Source organism: Chrysochloris asiatica, unplaced genomic scaffold (genome assembly GCF_000296735.1).
Source record: "Chrysochloris asiatica unplaced genomic scaffold, ChrAsi1.0 scaffold00014, whole genome shotgun sequence".
Classification (NCBI taxonomy): Eukaryota; Metazoa; Chordata; class Mammalia; order Afrosoricida; family Chrysochloridae; genus Chrysochloris; species Chrysochloris asiatica.
Genome location: NW_006408532.1, coordinates 2252679 through 2271248, shown reverse-complemented (window position 1 = coordinate 2271248; position 18570 = coordinate 2252679). Strand labels below are relative to the sequence as shown.

The 18570-nt window shown below is 41.3% G+C and overlaps 1 protein-coding gene across 4 annotated transcripts in view; it reads left to right on the top strand.

Annotated features, from left to right (window-relative positions):
- Positions 1 to 18570, top strand: part of NR6A1 (nuclear receptor subfamily 6, group A, member 1) — a 316947-nt gene that overhangs the window by 287948 nt on the left and 10429 nt on the right. For 2 of the 4 annotated variants that reach the window (XM_006834756.1, XM_006834754.1), the window contains exons 4-7: positions 6422 to 6477; positions 12207 to 12361; positions 13974 to 14201; positions 15230 to 15484. In XM_006834756.1, the coding sequence (XP_006834819.1) occupies positions 6422 to 6477; positions 12207 to 12361; positions 13974 to 14201; positions 15230 to 15484 (694 nt within the window). The remainder of the gene's footprint in view (positions 1 to 6421; positions 6478 to 12206; positions 12362 to 13973; positions 14202 to 15229; positions 15485 to 18570) is intronic. The other 2 variants (XM_006834757.1, XM_006834755.1) reach the window with 1 other exon arrangement.

Below are 18570 nucleotides of genomic sequence, written 5' to 3'. Positions count from 1 at the left end.
CAAGTTTGGGCATTTTTTTTTTTTTAATGCTTTATTGTGAATTATATGATAATTCACATGGAAGGACATCAGCTTCACATTGATCCCGTCGCACATCAGTTCCTTGCCATGGTCACAATCCCCTCCATGCATCACCGACCAGCCAAAGGGTACACCCTGCAAGCCTGCCCCCTGTCATCCACACACCGCCCCCTCCCTCTCCAGCTGCTTCATCTCCCCATGTCATCGTCTCTGCCTCCATCCCTGGCATCACTGCTTCTCTGGGTAGGGTTCCTTTCTCTGCTCTTCTCCTTCGATGGTCCAAGGGACCTCCATTACTAGACTGTAAGGTTAATCACTCCCCTCCCTTTGCCCCAAAATGTCCATCTTTACATTTCCAGCCCTTACAATCAATCCTGATAACAATTATTTGCTATTGTATCGCAAGGGACCTATCTGCATCTCCTTTTATCAGCCCTGACTGGGCAGAATGGATACCACTCAGTGGAGTTTCCACCTTGCTCCATGCCATCTGAATCTAGGTTCCCTCTTGAAAACTTGTAAGCCAGTCACTTCTTGCCTATGTAAGTTTGGGCATTCTTGTGTGTCTCACCTGACTTCATATCAGCTGGATGCTTCACTTTCAGCTCTAGCCCTCCGTGGCTATGTCCTTGTTCTTGGGCTCAGGAGTCCTGATGTCTCACCACTCTTCAGACAAACCATCCCTTTCTCTTCTCTTTCTCATCCCCAGATCAACAGGAGTCTATGGAATGTGGTTGAACTCAACACATTTCTCCACTACTTCCTTTCCCCCTCTTCCACTTACCATTAGACCAACGTGGTTTCCAGCAAGCTCACATGCCTGCTTATGTGTTCCCTTTCAGTTTCTGTCGAAATGTTGTTTTTGATGATGAAAGTGACACCATTCTTCTTGACTTTTGTCATTCCCAACATAGTAAACCATATCATTATCATATTCAGATGCCCAATATCAGTCCATTTCATCTCACTAATGCCTAGAATATCAACCTTTATGCATTCTATTTCATTTTTGACACCTTCCAATTTTCCTAGGTTCATGCTTTGTGCTTTCCATTTTCTGATTACTAATGGATGTTTATAAGGAGCTCTGGTAGTGTAGTGGTTACAAATTGGGCTGTGAACCGCAAGGTCAGCAGTTCTAAACTACCAGCTGTTCTGCGGGAGAAAGGTGAGGCGGTCTGCTCCCATAAAGATTTACAGCCTCGGAAACCCTGTGTAGGGTCGCTATGAGTCGGAACCGACTCCACGGCACACAACAACAACAACAATGGATGTTTATAGTTATTTCTCCTCATTTTGAATTGTGCTTCATCATCGAATGAAAGTCCTGAAAGTTTTACTCTATTTGCATCATCACGGCCAACTCTACTTTGAGGAGGCAGCTCTTTCCCGTTCGTATTTGTAGTGCCTTCCAACCTGAGGGTCTCATCTTCTAGCACTATATCTGACACTATTCTTGTGCTTTTCATAATTTTCTCATTTTCCACTACTGTGTCTGACAAGGAGTCCTGGTGTGGTGCTGCAGGATAATGCGCTGAATCACAAGATTCATTTGATCCGCAAAGCTGGCAGTCCAAACTTAACAGCCACCTCTAAGAAACCCCATACAGAATCACTATGAGTTGGAACTGACTCCACGGCACATAACAACAACAACAACTTATCTGACAATGTCTAATTTGTATTCATAAGGTTTTTAGTGGCTAAACATCCAGAATTAGTCCACCTCTTCTTCCTTGTCTTAGTTTGGAAGTTCAGCTGAACCTGCTCCACCATGGGTGACCCTGCTGGTATTAAAATACTGGTGACATCACTTCCGTATCACAGCAACACGCAAGCCACCACAATACAAGAAGCTGACAGATTTGGTCAGTCACAAAAGGAGAAATACTGCAAAGGACCACTATTGTAAAATACTAAGAAAAAGAACCCATACTAAAAGGGAAAAAAAAAATTGCTGGTTACTGGGAGGTGGGGTGGGGTGGGGTGGGGTGAGTTGAGGGAGGGGAAAGTGGAACACAGGGTTAGGGAATAGACACAGGATAGTTTGGGTGTTGGGGAAGGGGGCAATACCCAAGAGGGGGGAGGGGAATCGAAGAACAAGGCGGATGGGAGAACAGTTAGGCAGGTTTGCATGGACTAAGTGGGACAGAGGTAAATAATGATGTATGCACAACCCTGGAACAACAGGACTCTGGGATACAGGAATTGAGACATGGTTTGAATGGGTAAAAGGAAGAAATAATGTTAAGATGCTTGGCTGTCTTTTGAATCTTGGTATCCCTTGCATACCATTGTAAAATAGATACATGAGGGGGAGAGAAAGGAATAGCCAGAAATGTCAGCATAGAGAGCTTGTAAGTCCGTCTTCTGCCTATAACTGATTGAATACCTAAAATGGGGCTACAACTTGCCCAGTGAAGGAGACTTCCTGCGGAGCCTATGTATTGCATAACAACATAGGTGGAATCCTGAACCCCATCCAGAATTTTCTGAGGGGGGAAATTGCCTCTTGAAAGGACAAGCAGACCATCCTGGAGTGGCTAGAACAGAAGATACTTCTTGAAAGAAAGACCAACAGGAAAAATAAAAAATAATAACGGCAGTCTGACTGATTACTACAAGAACAAGCAAGCTGTTTGCCCAGGGGACATCAAGGCAAGTGGTCGGGTCCCCTCAGGAAAAACCCCCTTCTAAGACTAAGACTCTAGGGGAATACACGAGCAGGCATGTGGTCTTACGGGTGACCACATTGGTTAATGATAAGGGGAAGTGGGGGAAAACAGCAATGAAGTTGTGAGCTAAGTCTGACCACGTTCAATAGACTCCTGTGAACCCGGGCGGAGACCTAGTTGGCCAGCAGTATAAGATCTGGGGACTCCTGGGCCCAGAGTCAGTGACATAGCCACAGAGGATTAGAGTGGAGAGTAAAGCATCCAAATGATAAGAAATGAGGGCATATGTACAAGAACACCCACTCTTGCAGATAATACCCACTTGACCTGGCTTCAATGGCTGGATGATCAGAACTCAACTAGAAGAAGAAAGAAGAGGGAAAAAGAGTAATCTAATACAATTTGATGAACTTGACCTACACCTATGGATGCAGTAGCTCAAAAGAAGGAACAAATCTCTATAGCGAGAACCATTCCCACCCCTTCAATACACAGGGTAGACAGGGATGAGCAACTTGCTCATTGGCTACCCAAAATGGGGTGGAGAGGGCTACAAAGGCAAGAAATGATTGGCTTTCAAGCTTTCAAGAGGGAGCCTAGATCCAGAGGGCACAGAGGAAGGTGGAATCTCCACTGAGTAGTATCCAATCTGTCTGAGCGGGGCTGATGGAAGGAGATGGGGGATTGGACTTTTGTGGTACAATAGCAAATAATTGCTATCAGGACTGATTGTGAGTGTTGGAAATGTAAAGGTAGATGTTTTGTAGCAAAAGAAGGGGAGTGGTTGACTTTGCAGTCCAGGAGCGGAGGCCCCTGGGACCATCAAGGGAAAAGAGCGGAGTGCGGGACCCTACCCAGAGAAACAGTGATACCAGAGATGGAGGCAGAGACGATGACGTAGAGAGATGGAGCAGCTGGGGACTTTAGGCCCAGAGAGGGAGAGGGGCTGTGTGCTGACAACGGAGGGGCAGGCTTGTGGGGTTATACCCTTTGGTAGTTTGATGATGCATGGAGGGAATTGTAATCCTGGCAATGAAATGATACACGATAGATAGGATGAGTGTAAAGCTAATGTTCTCCCATGTAAACTATCACATAACTTAAAAGAAAACATTTTTTTTTTAATTCTAAAGCAATATTTTTAACTACCTTAACGAGTAGAAAATCAGTATTTTTAATGTTTACTAGAACAGATTTATAATTGAGCATTATCTGTGTATCACCTGAGATTATCTTATTTTTCACCAAATGGATGCATCTGTACTTTGGGAAATGACAGTAGCAGAAAGAAGGCAGGTCTTAGGGTCTGATAACCTGGGTTTTGGTTTCAACCTCACTCTGCTATCTAGATTCTGTCACCTTAATCATTTCACCAAGTCTTTGATTCATCTGATAAATGAAACTAATACTAATACTTTCCTCATAGGCTTTTTTTTTTTTTTTTTTAACCTAACCCTTAGTAGAAGTCCATGATATGTGAGTTTCCTTTTTCCAGGTGGAATTGAAGGAAGAATATAAGTTTCAGAACAAAAAATTGGTAAAATCTTTTAGAATTTATGGCCCTTTAAACAACAAAGGATAGCATATTGAGTCCCCTCATCGTCCTCAGACAGTGAAATGTCAGCTGAAATACATTCAGTGTTGTATCTGCAGTGACATACATCTGTTCCATACCTGTGAGTTGAGACAAAGGCATGTGGTGTCAGTAGTGGAAATAGCATTGTTGGAAGATTGTCACTGACTCTGGAATAGTAGAAACGTAATTTTAGCGATTTTTAGAGCTTTGTATTAGGTTGAATAATAGTTCCCAGACAACAGTCAGCATGAATCCAGCCTTAATATAGGCTATGCATGCTTCTAACTCCAAATTCCCAAGTCGTGAATGAGCCTTGTAAAGCAGACTATGTTGCCACCATTTCACAGGTGAAGATATTGAGACTCTAGCAAGTTGAGAATGGAACCTTGGTTTTATAACTTCTGTGTTCAGAGAAAAGAGGAGTATTAGTTACTGAGTTCCTATATACTAGGCCCTATGCTTTGTGCTGTAGCTATATTATTTTATGTAATTCTCATATTCTCCATAAGATAGGTACTAGTCTTCCTTCTTTACTCTTCAGTAAACTGTGGTTGAGAGGGATAAAGAAACCTGTTCATAATTATGGAAACGAGGCAAAATCAGGATTTGGACCCAGTTTGTCCAATTCTGACATGTGTAATCATAGGATACCAAAAGTGATATCTAAGGACAATTAACTTCCTGTCAACCTTTTAGTTATCACAGGAACTGATTGTATTCTTTTTGGATCTCTCACCCAACCCTGCCCCATGTTAATTTTTTTTTGAGACAGGTATAGCATGGGTAAGACTGAACTGGTAACAAAAAAATTCAAACCCACGAACTGCTTTAGAAATCCTGTATAGTGTCAATATGAGTTGGAACCAACTCTATGGCACACAACAGTAGCAAAGCTTGTTTTTACATAATGCCAGTAACTTAACCTCATAATTGTTAACATTGTCCTCCCAGGTTACCCACCTCAGTTGCGTCACCAGAATTTCTTTTAAATATCAACCTGACCACCCCCTTCTCCTGCATTCCATCCTTAGGATCCTCAGCTAAAATCCATACCCTTAGCCTAGCATTCAAAGCTACCTGTGATCTGGCCCCAGCTAGTCTCTCCAGCCTCTTCTCTTGTTTTCCTTCCTTACATACTGCCCACTTCAATACTTCTACAGATTGAATGAACCACTTGGAAGTTCCCAGAACACTCCTTGCTTGTATTTCAACTTGAAACTTTTCTGTACATTGTTTATTCACCTGGAGCACCCTTTTTCTGCTTACCTAATTCATACTCACCCTTTAAGACTCAGTTCAAAAGTTGTCTTTTCTATCAAGCTTTTCCTGAGCCTTTCTGTAATTATAAATCATTGATCCTATATTAGGTGCTTCACAAACAGTGATGGTAATAGTATTAGTAGTCACTGTTCTTAATGTAGCTGATATTTTTTAAAGGATACACTTTATAGTTTGAAAATGCTTAGTAGCTTGTTACTTTTGTTGAATCTCCTGAGTAGGAACTGAGTTTCAGACAGGAACTAGGAAGGTCAAAATTCTGATTAAGCAAAAAAAACAAAAACCTGATCCCCTAGTCCTACAAATTAGACCTAAATTTAGTCAGGCTGGGAATAAAAAGGGTTTTATTTAAAAATAGAAATAGTCTCTGTCCTGGCCCTCAAAGCCTTCAGATGTATCATCTTGGTGTGGGATATTAGTAACTGTGGAACTAGCTAATAACATTATCATCCTTGTTGAGTACCTTGAATGTATACAGTGTTTATAATATATACTAGTGTCTTGTTGTTAAGTGTCATCAAACCTGTTCTGACTCATAGCAACCCTGTATAGGGTTTCTAAGGCTGTAAATCTTTGCATGAACAGAAAAAGCCTTATCTTTCTCCTTTGGAGTGGCTTATCAGCTCAGACCCAATTATCTGAAGTCCAGTACTTATCCTACAGAGCCACCAGTATCTTTGGTGCCCAAAATTTTCTGCTGCCTGTGAAGTAGCATGGAGTAATGGAAAGAGTGTTAGCTTTGCTGTCTAGAAAGACTTGTGTTTTAGTTTCACCAATTATTACTTTGTGTCTTAGGCACAATAAGTTAATTCCCTTTTTGTGCCTAGACTTCCTATGAGCATGCTTTTGACTGTGTTATGTTTTCTTCTAGCAATCAGAGAAGATGGCATGCCTGGAGGACGAAACAAGAGCATAGGACCAGTCCAGGTAAATTGTAAAAGTCTCTATGTCCCATCCTGGAAATGCAGGGCTACAGATGCTCCTGTAGCTACTACTTTGATCCTCTTGTCTGATGTTGGAGGAAGTCAGCTATACTTTTATTCCTGAAGAACTGCTTATACACATCCTTTTATAGCCTGAATATGAAAGGATAATGAGTAAACCTCTGTAATCTCTCAGTCCTTCCTAAGGATTTCACAGAATCCAATTCTGATTCTGAATCATCCAGAGGATTTTTAAATGTCAGTCACTTTAGGTAGATAATGTCTGTTGTTGCTAGGTTCTGTCAAATCAGTTCCGACTCACATCAGCCCAGTGTACAACAGAACTAATAACTGCCCAGTCCTGCGCCAGCTTCACAATTATTGTTACACTTGAACCCAGTGCTGCTGCCACCGTGTCATTCCATCTCATTGGGGTCTTCCTCTTTTTCACTGACCCTCCTCCTTATCAAGCAAAATGCTCTTTCCAGGAATAGGTCCCTCCTGATAATATGTCCAAAAAATGAGAGAGAAAGTTTGCCACATTCTGGCTGTACTTCTTCCAACACAGATTTATTTGTTCTTTTGGAAGTCCATAGTACTTCAGTATTTTTCTCCCAACACCATAACTCAAATGCATCAGTTCTACTCCAGAACTTACTTTTTCATTGTCTTTGCTGTTATTATTCATTGTCTACCTTTCACATGTTTATGAGGTGGTTGAAAATACCATGGCTGGGGCCAACACACCATAGTCCTCAAACTCATAACTTTGCTCTTAAACACTTTAAAGAGTTCTTGTGCTGCATATTTGCCTAATGCAGTCCTCTGATTACTTGACTTCTGCTTCCATGAGTGTTGATATGAGAACCAAGCAAAATGAAGTCTTTGCCAGTGTCAATCTTTTCTCCATTTATCAAGCTGTTGTTTATTGGCCCAGTTGTAAGAATTTCTGTTTTATTTACATTGACGTGCAATCCATACTGAAGCTGTGGTCTCTGATCTCCATCAGTAAATATTTTAAATCCTCTTTGCTTTCAGCAAGCAATTTTGTATCATCTGCATATCGCAGGTTGTTAATGAGTCTTTCCCCAATCCTGATGTCATGCTCTTCTTTGTATAATCTACTTTCTCAGATTATATGTTCAGTATTCAAACTGAATAAGTATGGTGAAAGAGTACAGCCCTGGTGCACACCTTTCCTGATTTTAAACCTCAGTGTCCCCTTTTTCTGTTCTAATGACTGCCTCTTGATCTATGTACAGGTTCCTCATGAGCACAATCAAATGTTCTGGAATATGCATTCTTTGCGATGTTATGCATAGCTTGTCATGATCCATACAATCAAAAACCTTTGCATAGTCAATAAAGTACAAGTAAATATCTTTCTTATATGCTCTACTTTCAGCCAAGATTCATCAGACATCAGCAGTGATATCCTTCGTTCCACATTCTCTTTTGAATCCAGCTTGAGTTTGTGGCAGTTCCCTGTCAATGTACTGTTACAGCCATTTTTAAATTATCTTCAGCAAAATTTTACTTGCATGTGATATTAATGATCTTGTTCAATGATTTCCACATTCTGTTGGATCACCTCTCTTTGGAATGGGCACAAATAATGGATTTCTTCCAATCAGTTGGCCAGGTAGCCTTTTTCCAATTTCTTGGCATAGATGAGGAAGTACCTCCAATGCTGCATCAGTTTGTTGAGAGATTTCGATTTGTTTTCCATCAATTCCTGGAGCCTTATTTTCATCAGTGTCTTCAGTATAGCTTGGACTTCTTTCTTGAGTACCATCAGTCCTTGATCGAGGTAGATAACTTAATCTGGCAGAAATCATAAGAGAACTATCAGCAGAAAATGCATTGCCTCTTTTATGGGTAAACCCCATTCAATCCCACAAACATTTATAGAGTATCTACTCTATGCTAGAAACTAATACAATGAACTTAGTCCAATGGAAGAGACATTGATGGAAATGTGTATCGTTGTACAGTAAGAGCACAGGATGCTCAGGGAGTACAGAGGAAAATTATTTCTAAGTCTGCCTTTCCTGAAGCCATGGTAGGGGACTGGGGATACTCAGAGAAGGATTCTTAGAGAAAGTGAAGTTAAACTAAGTCATAAAGGAGGAAGAGGCATTAGCTGGCTATGTTCTGAAGGACTTGGCAGCCTTTTAGGAAGAATAGATGATGCAGTGGTCCGAAGATGAACCTTTGATAAATGATGAGCTGGAGCATTGGGCATATATACTGGAGTAGCAGACGAGAAGGCAGATCCTTCGATTTGGAATCAATCCTTTAGAGAGTAGCTGTCAGTTATCTGTAGTTATAACTCATTGGGTAAAGCCTGCGTGGAGCCAGCCTACACCATTTGCTCTTACTTGCCAGCATAACTTTGTAAGATAAAAAATTAGATTTGTTCATGACCCATCAAATGAATCTCTGAGCATACTAGTAGGCAGGGATCATGCCTTAAGGTTATTAGTATGGACCAAGAGGCAACCACTAAAAGATATTAAGTTAGGATGAGAAGCATGGTAGAAACATCTTGCTAGCAATGAAAACGGTGTGTAAGGGTGATGCGCAAGTTTAGTGCACAAGTTAAATGGTTGGGAAATTGGGAAGAGAGAGTCATAAGTCAAAAGTGTTTTGCAGAAGTCCAGGCAAAGATAAGTAAGTAGGTTTTAACTAGGGCAGTGACAGTGCAGGATGGGACGAAAGAATCAATTCAAGAGATTCTTAATAGGTAAAATTGTATGCGCTCAATGTGTACGTTTGTAAGACTTTCAACTCTGCTGTATTCACTTTTTTTATATTTAGATGCAGTAGAATTCTATCTATTGGGAAGAATTCTTAAACATTTTCCTCAATGAACAAACTTTCTCAGTAGCACCTAATGTGTTTTAGGTATCTTACGTGGCTCACCTGTTGTGCTTAGTGATCTTCAGTTCCTTACCTTTCCAGACTCTATGTTCTCTCTGGTATTGAAGGAGCTGATATTCAGAGAAATCTATTTCATCTGTCGTTGCATTTGACTTTTTGATGCTGGGCATATACTTTTCCTTTTAGTCTTTTACTGTTTGTGGGTAAGGTGTTCACAAGAGAGAGATCTAATCTATCAGTTCTTAATTATATTTAAAAAATAATAGTAATGAGGAGAGATACAATTTTCATTTATTGAGCCTACTTATTGTCACCTGCGTGTTGTAACTTTGTCTTAGATTAACCTCCAAACTCTGTCGGAAACCTGCATTCTTCTTTGCCTGGTGGTCTGTGAGGGAACTCTGAGCTATGGGAGAGGTGGTATTATCTTCACTTTACAAATGAGGGAGCTGAGGGCTCAGGGATTTTGAGTGACCTACCTAGCAGCACCCAGATAGAAAATGCCAGATTGGATTTGAATCCAGGTTTTAGCACTCCCAACGTGCTACACCCCAGTGTCCTTTGGTATCCTTCAAGAGAGACAAGAGTAGCCCAACTTTGCCCCCTCACTGGACTGGTCTTTTCACTCTGCCGAAGTACTTCTGTGCCCTCCACGCTATTCATCCCACCTGTTTAGGATGACTGTTCTTACCATTAACACTGAGATTTATTCATTCAGGGTCTTGCAGTTTAATGGCACCATGTGTCTTTGAAAACAATAATTTCAGAGTTCTAAGGACCCCCTTAAGGAGCTCTGGTAGCATAGTGGTTACGAATCGGGCTGCAAACTGCAAGGTCAGCAGTTCGAAACTACCAGCTGTTCCGTGGGAGAAAGATGAGGCATTCTGCTCCCATAAAAATTTACAGCCTCGGAAAACCTGTACAGGGTTGCTATGAGTCGGAACCAGCTCAGCCAAGGACCACTTAGAAGTCCTGGTGTGACTCTTTAGAGTAAGCACTGAACCACAAGGTTGGTTTGAAACTCAGGGGCACCAGTTCAGACTCACCAATTGCTTCTCAGAAAACCTATACAGGGTTACTATGAGTTGTAACTGACTTGACAGCACTTAACAACAACAACAAACGACCCCTGAGAGAATGTGTAGGGTTTTTTGCTACATGTAAGTGAATAAAGAAAGAAATTCTCTTTCAATTCTATATATAATCCTAGTTATTCCCAACCAACAACTGAACTTGTGTACCAACTAAATTCTTTTTTATTTCCTATCTAACTCCTATATGCTGATTGGTTTCCAGTTCTAAATGTTCCTGTGTTTTTATCAGAGTAGTTCAGGGATCCCTTAAAAGTTACTGGAGCAAAGAAATAATGCAGGTGTGAGTCAAACAGACTTCCCATGATTTCCATAGGAATGAGAAATAAAATCTCTTCTGAACCTTTTCCATAACACTCAGTCCCATTCTGTGTGCTATCCTGAATCAGGTGTCTGATAGAAGATATTTTTATTTACTCCCTATATAATTTAATAGCTAGATCACTGGATTTAGAGTCTGAACACTTGAATTCTTTGGCTTTTCCTGAAACTCTTGCCCAGATTTGGGTGCATTGTAATCTCGAAGTCAGTTTACCTGTCTGAGCTGTAGTTTTTCTTTTATTTAATAAGCTTAGGGATGTTTCTCTTGCTGAGAAAAATCCATGTGGATGGTATTTGGTTGATACTTGAGAAGTGACATTTTTCATTTATACAACATGTATTTAACTCTTTTCTTGGTTCTGTCATGGTCCTTGGTCTTATAGATAATATATTTATGATGCATTCCAAGAAGTGCTATTAAAAAAAATTACTGTGATGTTATCAGTATTTCCTTAATAGTTGCTATATGTCAGACTCTTTTCTAAGCATTTGATAAGTTTTTACTAATTTAATTCTCACAACAATCCTATGAGATATATATATGCTGTTATTCTTTCCGAACATAAAAATAAAGGTTCAAATAGTTAAATGATTTGCCCAATATCGTACAGCTATAAAGTGACCAAACCTGTATTTGAACAAAAGTAAGCTGACTCAATTCCTACTCTTAACTGTTATGCTATCCTGCTTTTCTCAGAATATACAGTATTATAAGTGGATAAAACCCAAATCAAACCCACTGTCAACAAATCAATTCCAACTCATAACAACTGTGCAGACATCCTCATCTTTCTCCTACAGAACAGCTGGTGGGTTTGAACTACCTTGGTGGGATTGCTAACCTTGTGGTTAGCAGTCCAGCGCTTATCCTACAGTGCCACCAGGAACTCTTATTAGTGGATGTTGATGATGTTGTTAGTGGCCGTCGAGGTGGTTATGACTCATAGCAACCCTATGCACAACAGAATGAAACACTGTCCTGTCCTGTACTAGCCTCACAATTGTTGCTTTGCTTAAGCACATTGCTGCTACCACTGTGCCAATCTATCTCTTCGATAGAAGGACTTAATAGTTACTTATAGAGGGTTTCATAAAGTAGGTGACATTTTAATTGAGTCTCAAAAGGCAAATAGGAGTTTATCATTGAGGAGTGGTGTTTCAGGGGGATAAGAAAGAATAGACACAAAGACAAAGAGGGAGTGTTGAAGACCTCAGGGGCTTTGTGGGTAAGAAGAAGTCAGTAGTAAGCCATGTTTCTGGGAAGTAAGCCACCAAACTATCCTAAGATTATTGACAGGCTGGAGTATGGTGGTGTATGCCAGGAAATTTGGGTTTCTATAGAGAGTCTTGGGAATTTCTGTGAGGATTGAATAAACTCTGTGGCCTGAGGAACAGAGATTGAACACCCATTCTAACATGTATTGATTTCTTGTCAAAGATATCAGAGGAGGAGATCGAAAGGATCATGTCTGGACAGGAGTTTGAGGAAGAGGCCAATCACTGGAGCAACCATGGTGACAGCGATCACAGTTCCCCTGGGAACAGGGCTTCAGAGAGCAACCAGCCCTCACCAGGCTCCACACTGTCCTCCAGGTGAGCAGCTTTCAGGAAAGTCCAGCATTACCTAGGGGCTGACCCAAGAGTGGACCCATGAAGAAACCTCTGGTCTAGGAATTTCTTCCAGGCTATCTCAACCTTGGTACTCTTGCTCCCTTAGACTCTTGGGATAAAGGTCAGGATGATGCAAAGCAGAATTTCCACGCCACCTTTATGCTAAGGACCTTGAAAATGTCTGCATTCTCTTTGCAGAGTGATAAAGCGCTATAGCTGTTAACCATGCCCAAACATTTTTCATTTAACAGAATATCGTTTTAAGTTTAGCTCTTTTCCCTCATTACTATATCACTGAAATTAGAAAAGCCACATAAACAATATTGAATTAATACGTAGTTTCTCCTCCTCAAAAAGAATCAGGTTTTTCACTTTATAAATTTTAAGAAATAAGGAAAGCTTTTTAAGCCAGTCAAATTAGCTGCTACCAGGGAATACCAATTTAGACATCATTGATTCAAGCATGTTTCTTAAGTTGTTAGGTATGAAATAGCTAAGTGTGTTTCCTTTGAGTGATTGGCTTACCAGGGGAAGTTTCCTTTTTTACAGGACAAGGATTGACAAACTTTTTCTGTAAAGGCCTATAAGATAATAAATACATTTTACAGGCCATGAAGTATGGGTTGCAACTATCCATCCAGTCCTACCGTTGTGGTGTGAAGGCAGCAATAGACAGTATGTAAATGAATAAATGTGACTATGTTCCAGTAGAACCTTATTTACCAAAAGGGACAATGAGTTGGATTTGGCCTGTGGGTCATAGTTTGCCAACTCCTTTTATAAAAGATACATGTAAGTAAAAACTAAAGGAATCAGTTCAAGCTCACCAGCCACTCCTTGGAAACTCTATACAGGGTCACTGTGGGTCAGAACCAACTTGACAGCACTTAACAACAGCATATATATATAACTAGCTGATAATGTTCGATTTTGCTAAGAAAGAAGAGATAAGACTCTTTCTCTTCATATTCCATAATAGCCTTTGTTCAAAAAATTGTCACATGCCACATTCACTGCTATTTTGTGGCCTGACAAGGTATTTAGACTGTCTTTACCTTGTTTTCCTAGCAGGAAAATAATACACCCACCTTTGTCATTATAGTCTATCAATATCCATGGGAAACTCTAGCTATGGCAATTGCACAAATAATTTCACCAATATTTATTCAGTACCCACTCTGCCAGGCACGGTGTGGTAAGCCACACATATACATACCCACACAGTCTTTTTCTCACAGATTAGAATTTAGTAGGGGAGATAGACATTTGGCCACTAACTATATCCCTTGGCTTGAGGAAGACAAAACACCTGAACTCACCTCTTGTTTCATTTCCTTTGAAATAGACATTGGTGGTGGTGTTGGTGTGCCATGGAGTCGGTTCCAACTCACAGTGACCCTGCATAGGGTTTCCGAGGCTGTAAATCTTTTTGGGAGCAGAAAGCTTCATCTTTCTCCTGTGGAACAGAGGGTAGTGTCAAACTGCTAATCTTGAGGTTAGCAACCTGACTCATAACCTCTACGTTACCAGAGCTCCTTTTGAGTAGGCATTAGCCCTGCCATGATTCTGTTTGACATGAGACTTTTCTTTCCAGTAGGTCTGTGGAGCTAAATGGATTTATGGCATTCAGGGAGCAATACATGGGGATGTCTGTGCCTTCACACTATCAATACATACCGCACCTTTTCAGCTATTCTGGCCACTCGCCACTTCTGCCCCCACAAGCTCGCAGTCTGGATCCCCAGTCATACAGTTTGATTCATCAGCTGGTGTCAGCTGAAGACCTGGAGCCACTGGGCACACCTATGTTGATCGAAGATGGGTGAGTGAGCCGTGCTCTGATTGGTCACTTTGAGTCTCAAATCCTATGAGACTGAGATTGAAGGACCTTTGTTCCCAGCCCTGGGATAGGTTAAGCTTTTCTATGCTAGAGATGGAGGGGTACATCCTGGAATATTCATATATCAAGTCTAAGCTTTTTATAAAGCATTCAAGTCCCCAGCCAATACACACTTTATTGCTCAGTAGACTCTACCTCAGATAATAATTCAGCCTCAGGCCCACCCATTACCTTTGGCCTGGAGCATAGACTGATTGTTATTAAGCTTAGACCTCCAAAAGATAGCATGAGATTTCTTACCTGAGTCTCTAGTTTCACAACAAGAGATTCAAACACCCACCCACAAGAAGGTCCCATAAAACCTTTATAAATCTGAGCATAGGAGTTGGGGAAGAGTCATGCCAAGGGACCTTGAGGAGAAAAAAGCTGGGATCCCTAAGTCAGTGACCTCAAGCCCCGAGATGCAAAATGCCCTGCTTTCAGCAGTAGAATAGAGGAAAGGCTGAGCAACTCTGTCTCCTGAACTCTTGCCACCAGGGGGTGCAGTGAGAGCAGGAAAGGCCTCTGACCAGTCTCCATTTTTGTCAGTCATCTGGCCTAGAAGCTCTTTTTTATACCATGTCTTGTGTAGTGCCACAGGATCCACCCCATTAGAGCTGTCATAGACAAGACTAGGAGAGTATTGACAGGGAATTTTCTCTTAAGACTTGGAACAGTAGAGAACACTGACAAAAAGAAAAAAAAAAAAGTCATATTTCCTGGTAATTATACAAATGTATGAGTCTCCTTGTCCCTAAGAAAGTGTTTCACACCAAACCTGCTCCTCCATCCCTGAGGAGCAACTATTGGCTTCACTTCTGCCCCTTATCAGAAGCCTGGATATGGAGCTTGAGATCCATGGTCAATGGCAAGGAGCCTACTGCCATAACCCTTTGAGTACTCTCTGCCTATGCCTCTATCTTCACCCTCCAGCCAATGGGAGTGACTTTTCCCTATCCCTACCCCCCCAGATATGCTGTGACACAGGCAGAACTGTTTGCCCTGCTTTGCCGCCTGGCCGATGAGCTGCTCTTTAGACAGATTGCCTGGATCAAGAAACTGCCTTTCTTCTGCGAGCTCTCTATCAAGGATTACACATGCCTCCTGAGCTCCACATGGCAAGAGTTAATCCTCCTATCCTCCCTCACTGTTTATAGCAAGCAGATCTTTGGAGAGCTGGCTGATGTCACTGCCAAGTACTCACCCTCTGATGAAGAACTACACAGGTGAGGGCTGCAGGCTGGGGACAAAATCTTGGGCAACCAAACCATCATCATCCCTGTAAGTCAGGTTTACTAGCATTCCCAAGAATGGGCATTAAAGCCATGCAAGCCTAGATTTGAATCCTCACTCTGCCACTGACTAGCTCTGTGACCTGGCAAGTTTGTGATCCTCAGGTTCTGAATTAATAGAATGGGGTCAGTAACGCCCCAACCAGGGAGTTGTGGGGAATAAATAATATTGTACAGCTCAGCACAGTGCTAAACTCTTTTTAAAATTACATCTGCATCACTGAGGTAAAGTAACGCACCTGGAAAAACCAAAAAGCTAAACTGCCTAAAATGTGAGAGGCTCTCAGCTAGAGTAATAATCCTGTTAAGAAACCTAGACACCTTTTGTGGACCAAGCACTGGGCTAGGGAGTTTATATTATTGTCTCATTTCATGCTCAGAACCTCCAGTATTGTTGATGTTGTTGGGGCTGTCAAGTCGGTTCCAACACACAGTGACCCCATGCAAAACAAAATGAAACACTGCATGGTCCATTGTCATCTTCACAATTTTTGTTAGATTTGAGCCCATTGCTGCTGCCACTGTGTCAGTCCATCTTCTTGGAGGTCTTCCTCTTTTTTGCTGACCCTCTACTTTACCAAGCATGATGTCTTTCTCCAGGGACTGCTGTGTCCTGATAACATATTCAAAGTATGAGAGATGAACTCTCACCATCCTGGCTTCTAAGGAGTATTCTGGTTGTACTGCTCCCAAGGCAGATTTGTTTGTTGTTTTGCAAGTGTGTGGTAATTTCAGTATTCTTCTCTAACACCATACTTCAAATGCATGGATTCATCTCTGATTATCCTTAGACATGGTCCAACTTTCACATGCCTATGAAACTATTTAAAATACCATAGCTGAGGTCAGGCACACCTTATATAACCTTGGTTTTGAGCACTGTAAAGAGGTTTTGTGCAGAAGATTTGTTTATTGAATATGTTGTTTGATTTCTTGAATGCTGATAGTGGATCCAAGCAAAACGAAGTCTTCAACAGCTTCAGTCTTTTCGCCATTTATCATGGTGTTATTTATTGGTCCAGTTGTGCGGATTTTTGTTTTTTGTTTTTATATTAAGCTGCAATCCTTGCTGAAAACTGTACCCTGTGATCATCAGTAAGTATTTCAAGTCCTCTTTGCTTCCATCAAGCAAGGTTGTATCATTTACCTGCTACAGGTTGTTAATGATTTTTCCTCCAATCCTGATGCCACACTCTTCTTCATATAATCCAGTTTCTTGGACTATTTGCTCAGTATACACATTGAGTAAGTGTAGTGAAAGAATTTAATCCTAGTGCACATCTTTCCCAGTTTTAAAGCATTTAGTATTCCCTTGTTCTCTTTGAATAACTGCCTCTAAGTCAATGTATAAGTTCCTCATGAGACAATTAAGTGTTCTGAAATACCCATTCTTTGCAGTGTTATCCATAGCTTATCATGATCCACACAGTCAGAAGCCTTTTCATAGTAAATACAGCACAAGTAAACATCTTTCTGGTATTAGGTACTTTCAACCAAGATCCTTGTGACATCAGTAATGATATCCTTCGTTCTACATCTCTTCTAAATTCAGCTTTAATTTCTGGCGGTTCCTTGATGTACTGTTGCAGTCATGTTTGAATTACCTTCAGCAAAATTTTACTTGCCTGTGATATTAATAATGTTGCTTGGTGATTTCCGCATTCTGTTGGGTCACCTCTCCTTGGAAGGGGCACAGATATGAGTATGAGTGCCTCCAGGGCTGCATCAGTCTGTCTACTTTGTGTGTGGAGGGGTTGGGAATGGTCCTCCCTGTAAAGATTTGTTCCCTCTTTTGAGCTACTGCATCCATAGGTGTAGATCAAGTTCATCAAATTGTATCAGATTACTCTTTTTTGCCTCTTCTGTCTTCTTCTAGATGAGTTCTGATCATCCAGCCATTGAAACCAGGTCAAGTGGGTATTATCTGCAAGTGTGGGTGTTCTTGTGCATATGCCCTCTCTTCTTATCAGCTGGACGCTTCATTCTCCACTCCAGTCATCTGTGGCTGTGTCACTGACTCTGGGCCCAGGAGTCCCCAGATCTTGCCATACTGCTGGCCAACCAGGTCTCTACCTGGGTTCACAGGAGTCTGTTGAACGTGGTTGGATTTAGCTTACAGCTTCATTGCTGTTTTTCCCTCACTTCCCCACATGAGACGTCTTATAAAGCTTAAATAACATTCAGATAGGTATTTTAGGAAACCACCATTACTAAACAGTATAAAATAATAGAAGACATGGGATTCCAGGGCATCAAAAAGGAGGAAAGAAAAGGTGCCCCATTGATGAAAGCCATCCCTGTGCTTCTTTACACACAACTGGGGTGCATCTCCTCTCTGACACCCAGTCACTACATAAATACAAGGCACAGATCAAGCTCAAGGGTTCTTTGTACAGCTGAGGGAGAGAGGAGTCTGGGTGCTGACTTTCCTCCCTGGTTTTCTAGTGTTTCCTTATTAATGATGCTTATTGGCTTTAGGGTGATCTATATAAATGACAGTGTTTTGAACTCATCTGACACTTTGTCCTATAAACAGAGCTATTTGACTTTTCCAGTGACCTAACCTCTTGTCCAGAGCCTCTAATTCATTGTTTCCATCAAGTTCCTGTCTCCTACTCTGTAATTCTGGGCCAACAGAGTGTTTAGATAATAGTCAGCCTGCTGTGATGTTGTCAGTATTTGCGGAGCTAGCCTAGGGAGCCCAGCAGTCCATCCTAGACTGATAGATTTTTCTCAGGCTCTTTACAGGTAGGCAGGGATCATTGGAAGTACAGGGTTTTTTATGGCTTTGAGCCCCATAGGTACTCCATTCCACTGTAGCTGGTCCCGTAAGCCCCAAGACCAAAGCAAAAAACAAACACAAAACCCACTACTATCAAGTTGATTCTGACTCATAGCGACCCTGTAGAATCTTTATAGGAACAGACAGTCTCAACTTTCACCTGGGGAGCCACTGGAGGATTTGAACTGCTGATCTTGTGGCTAGCAGACCAGTGCTTATACTATAGTGCTACCAGGGC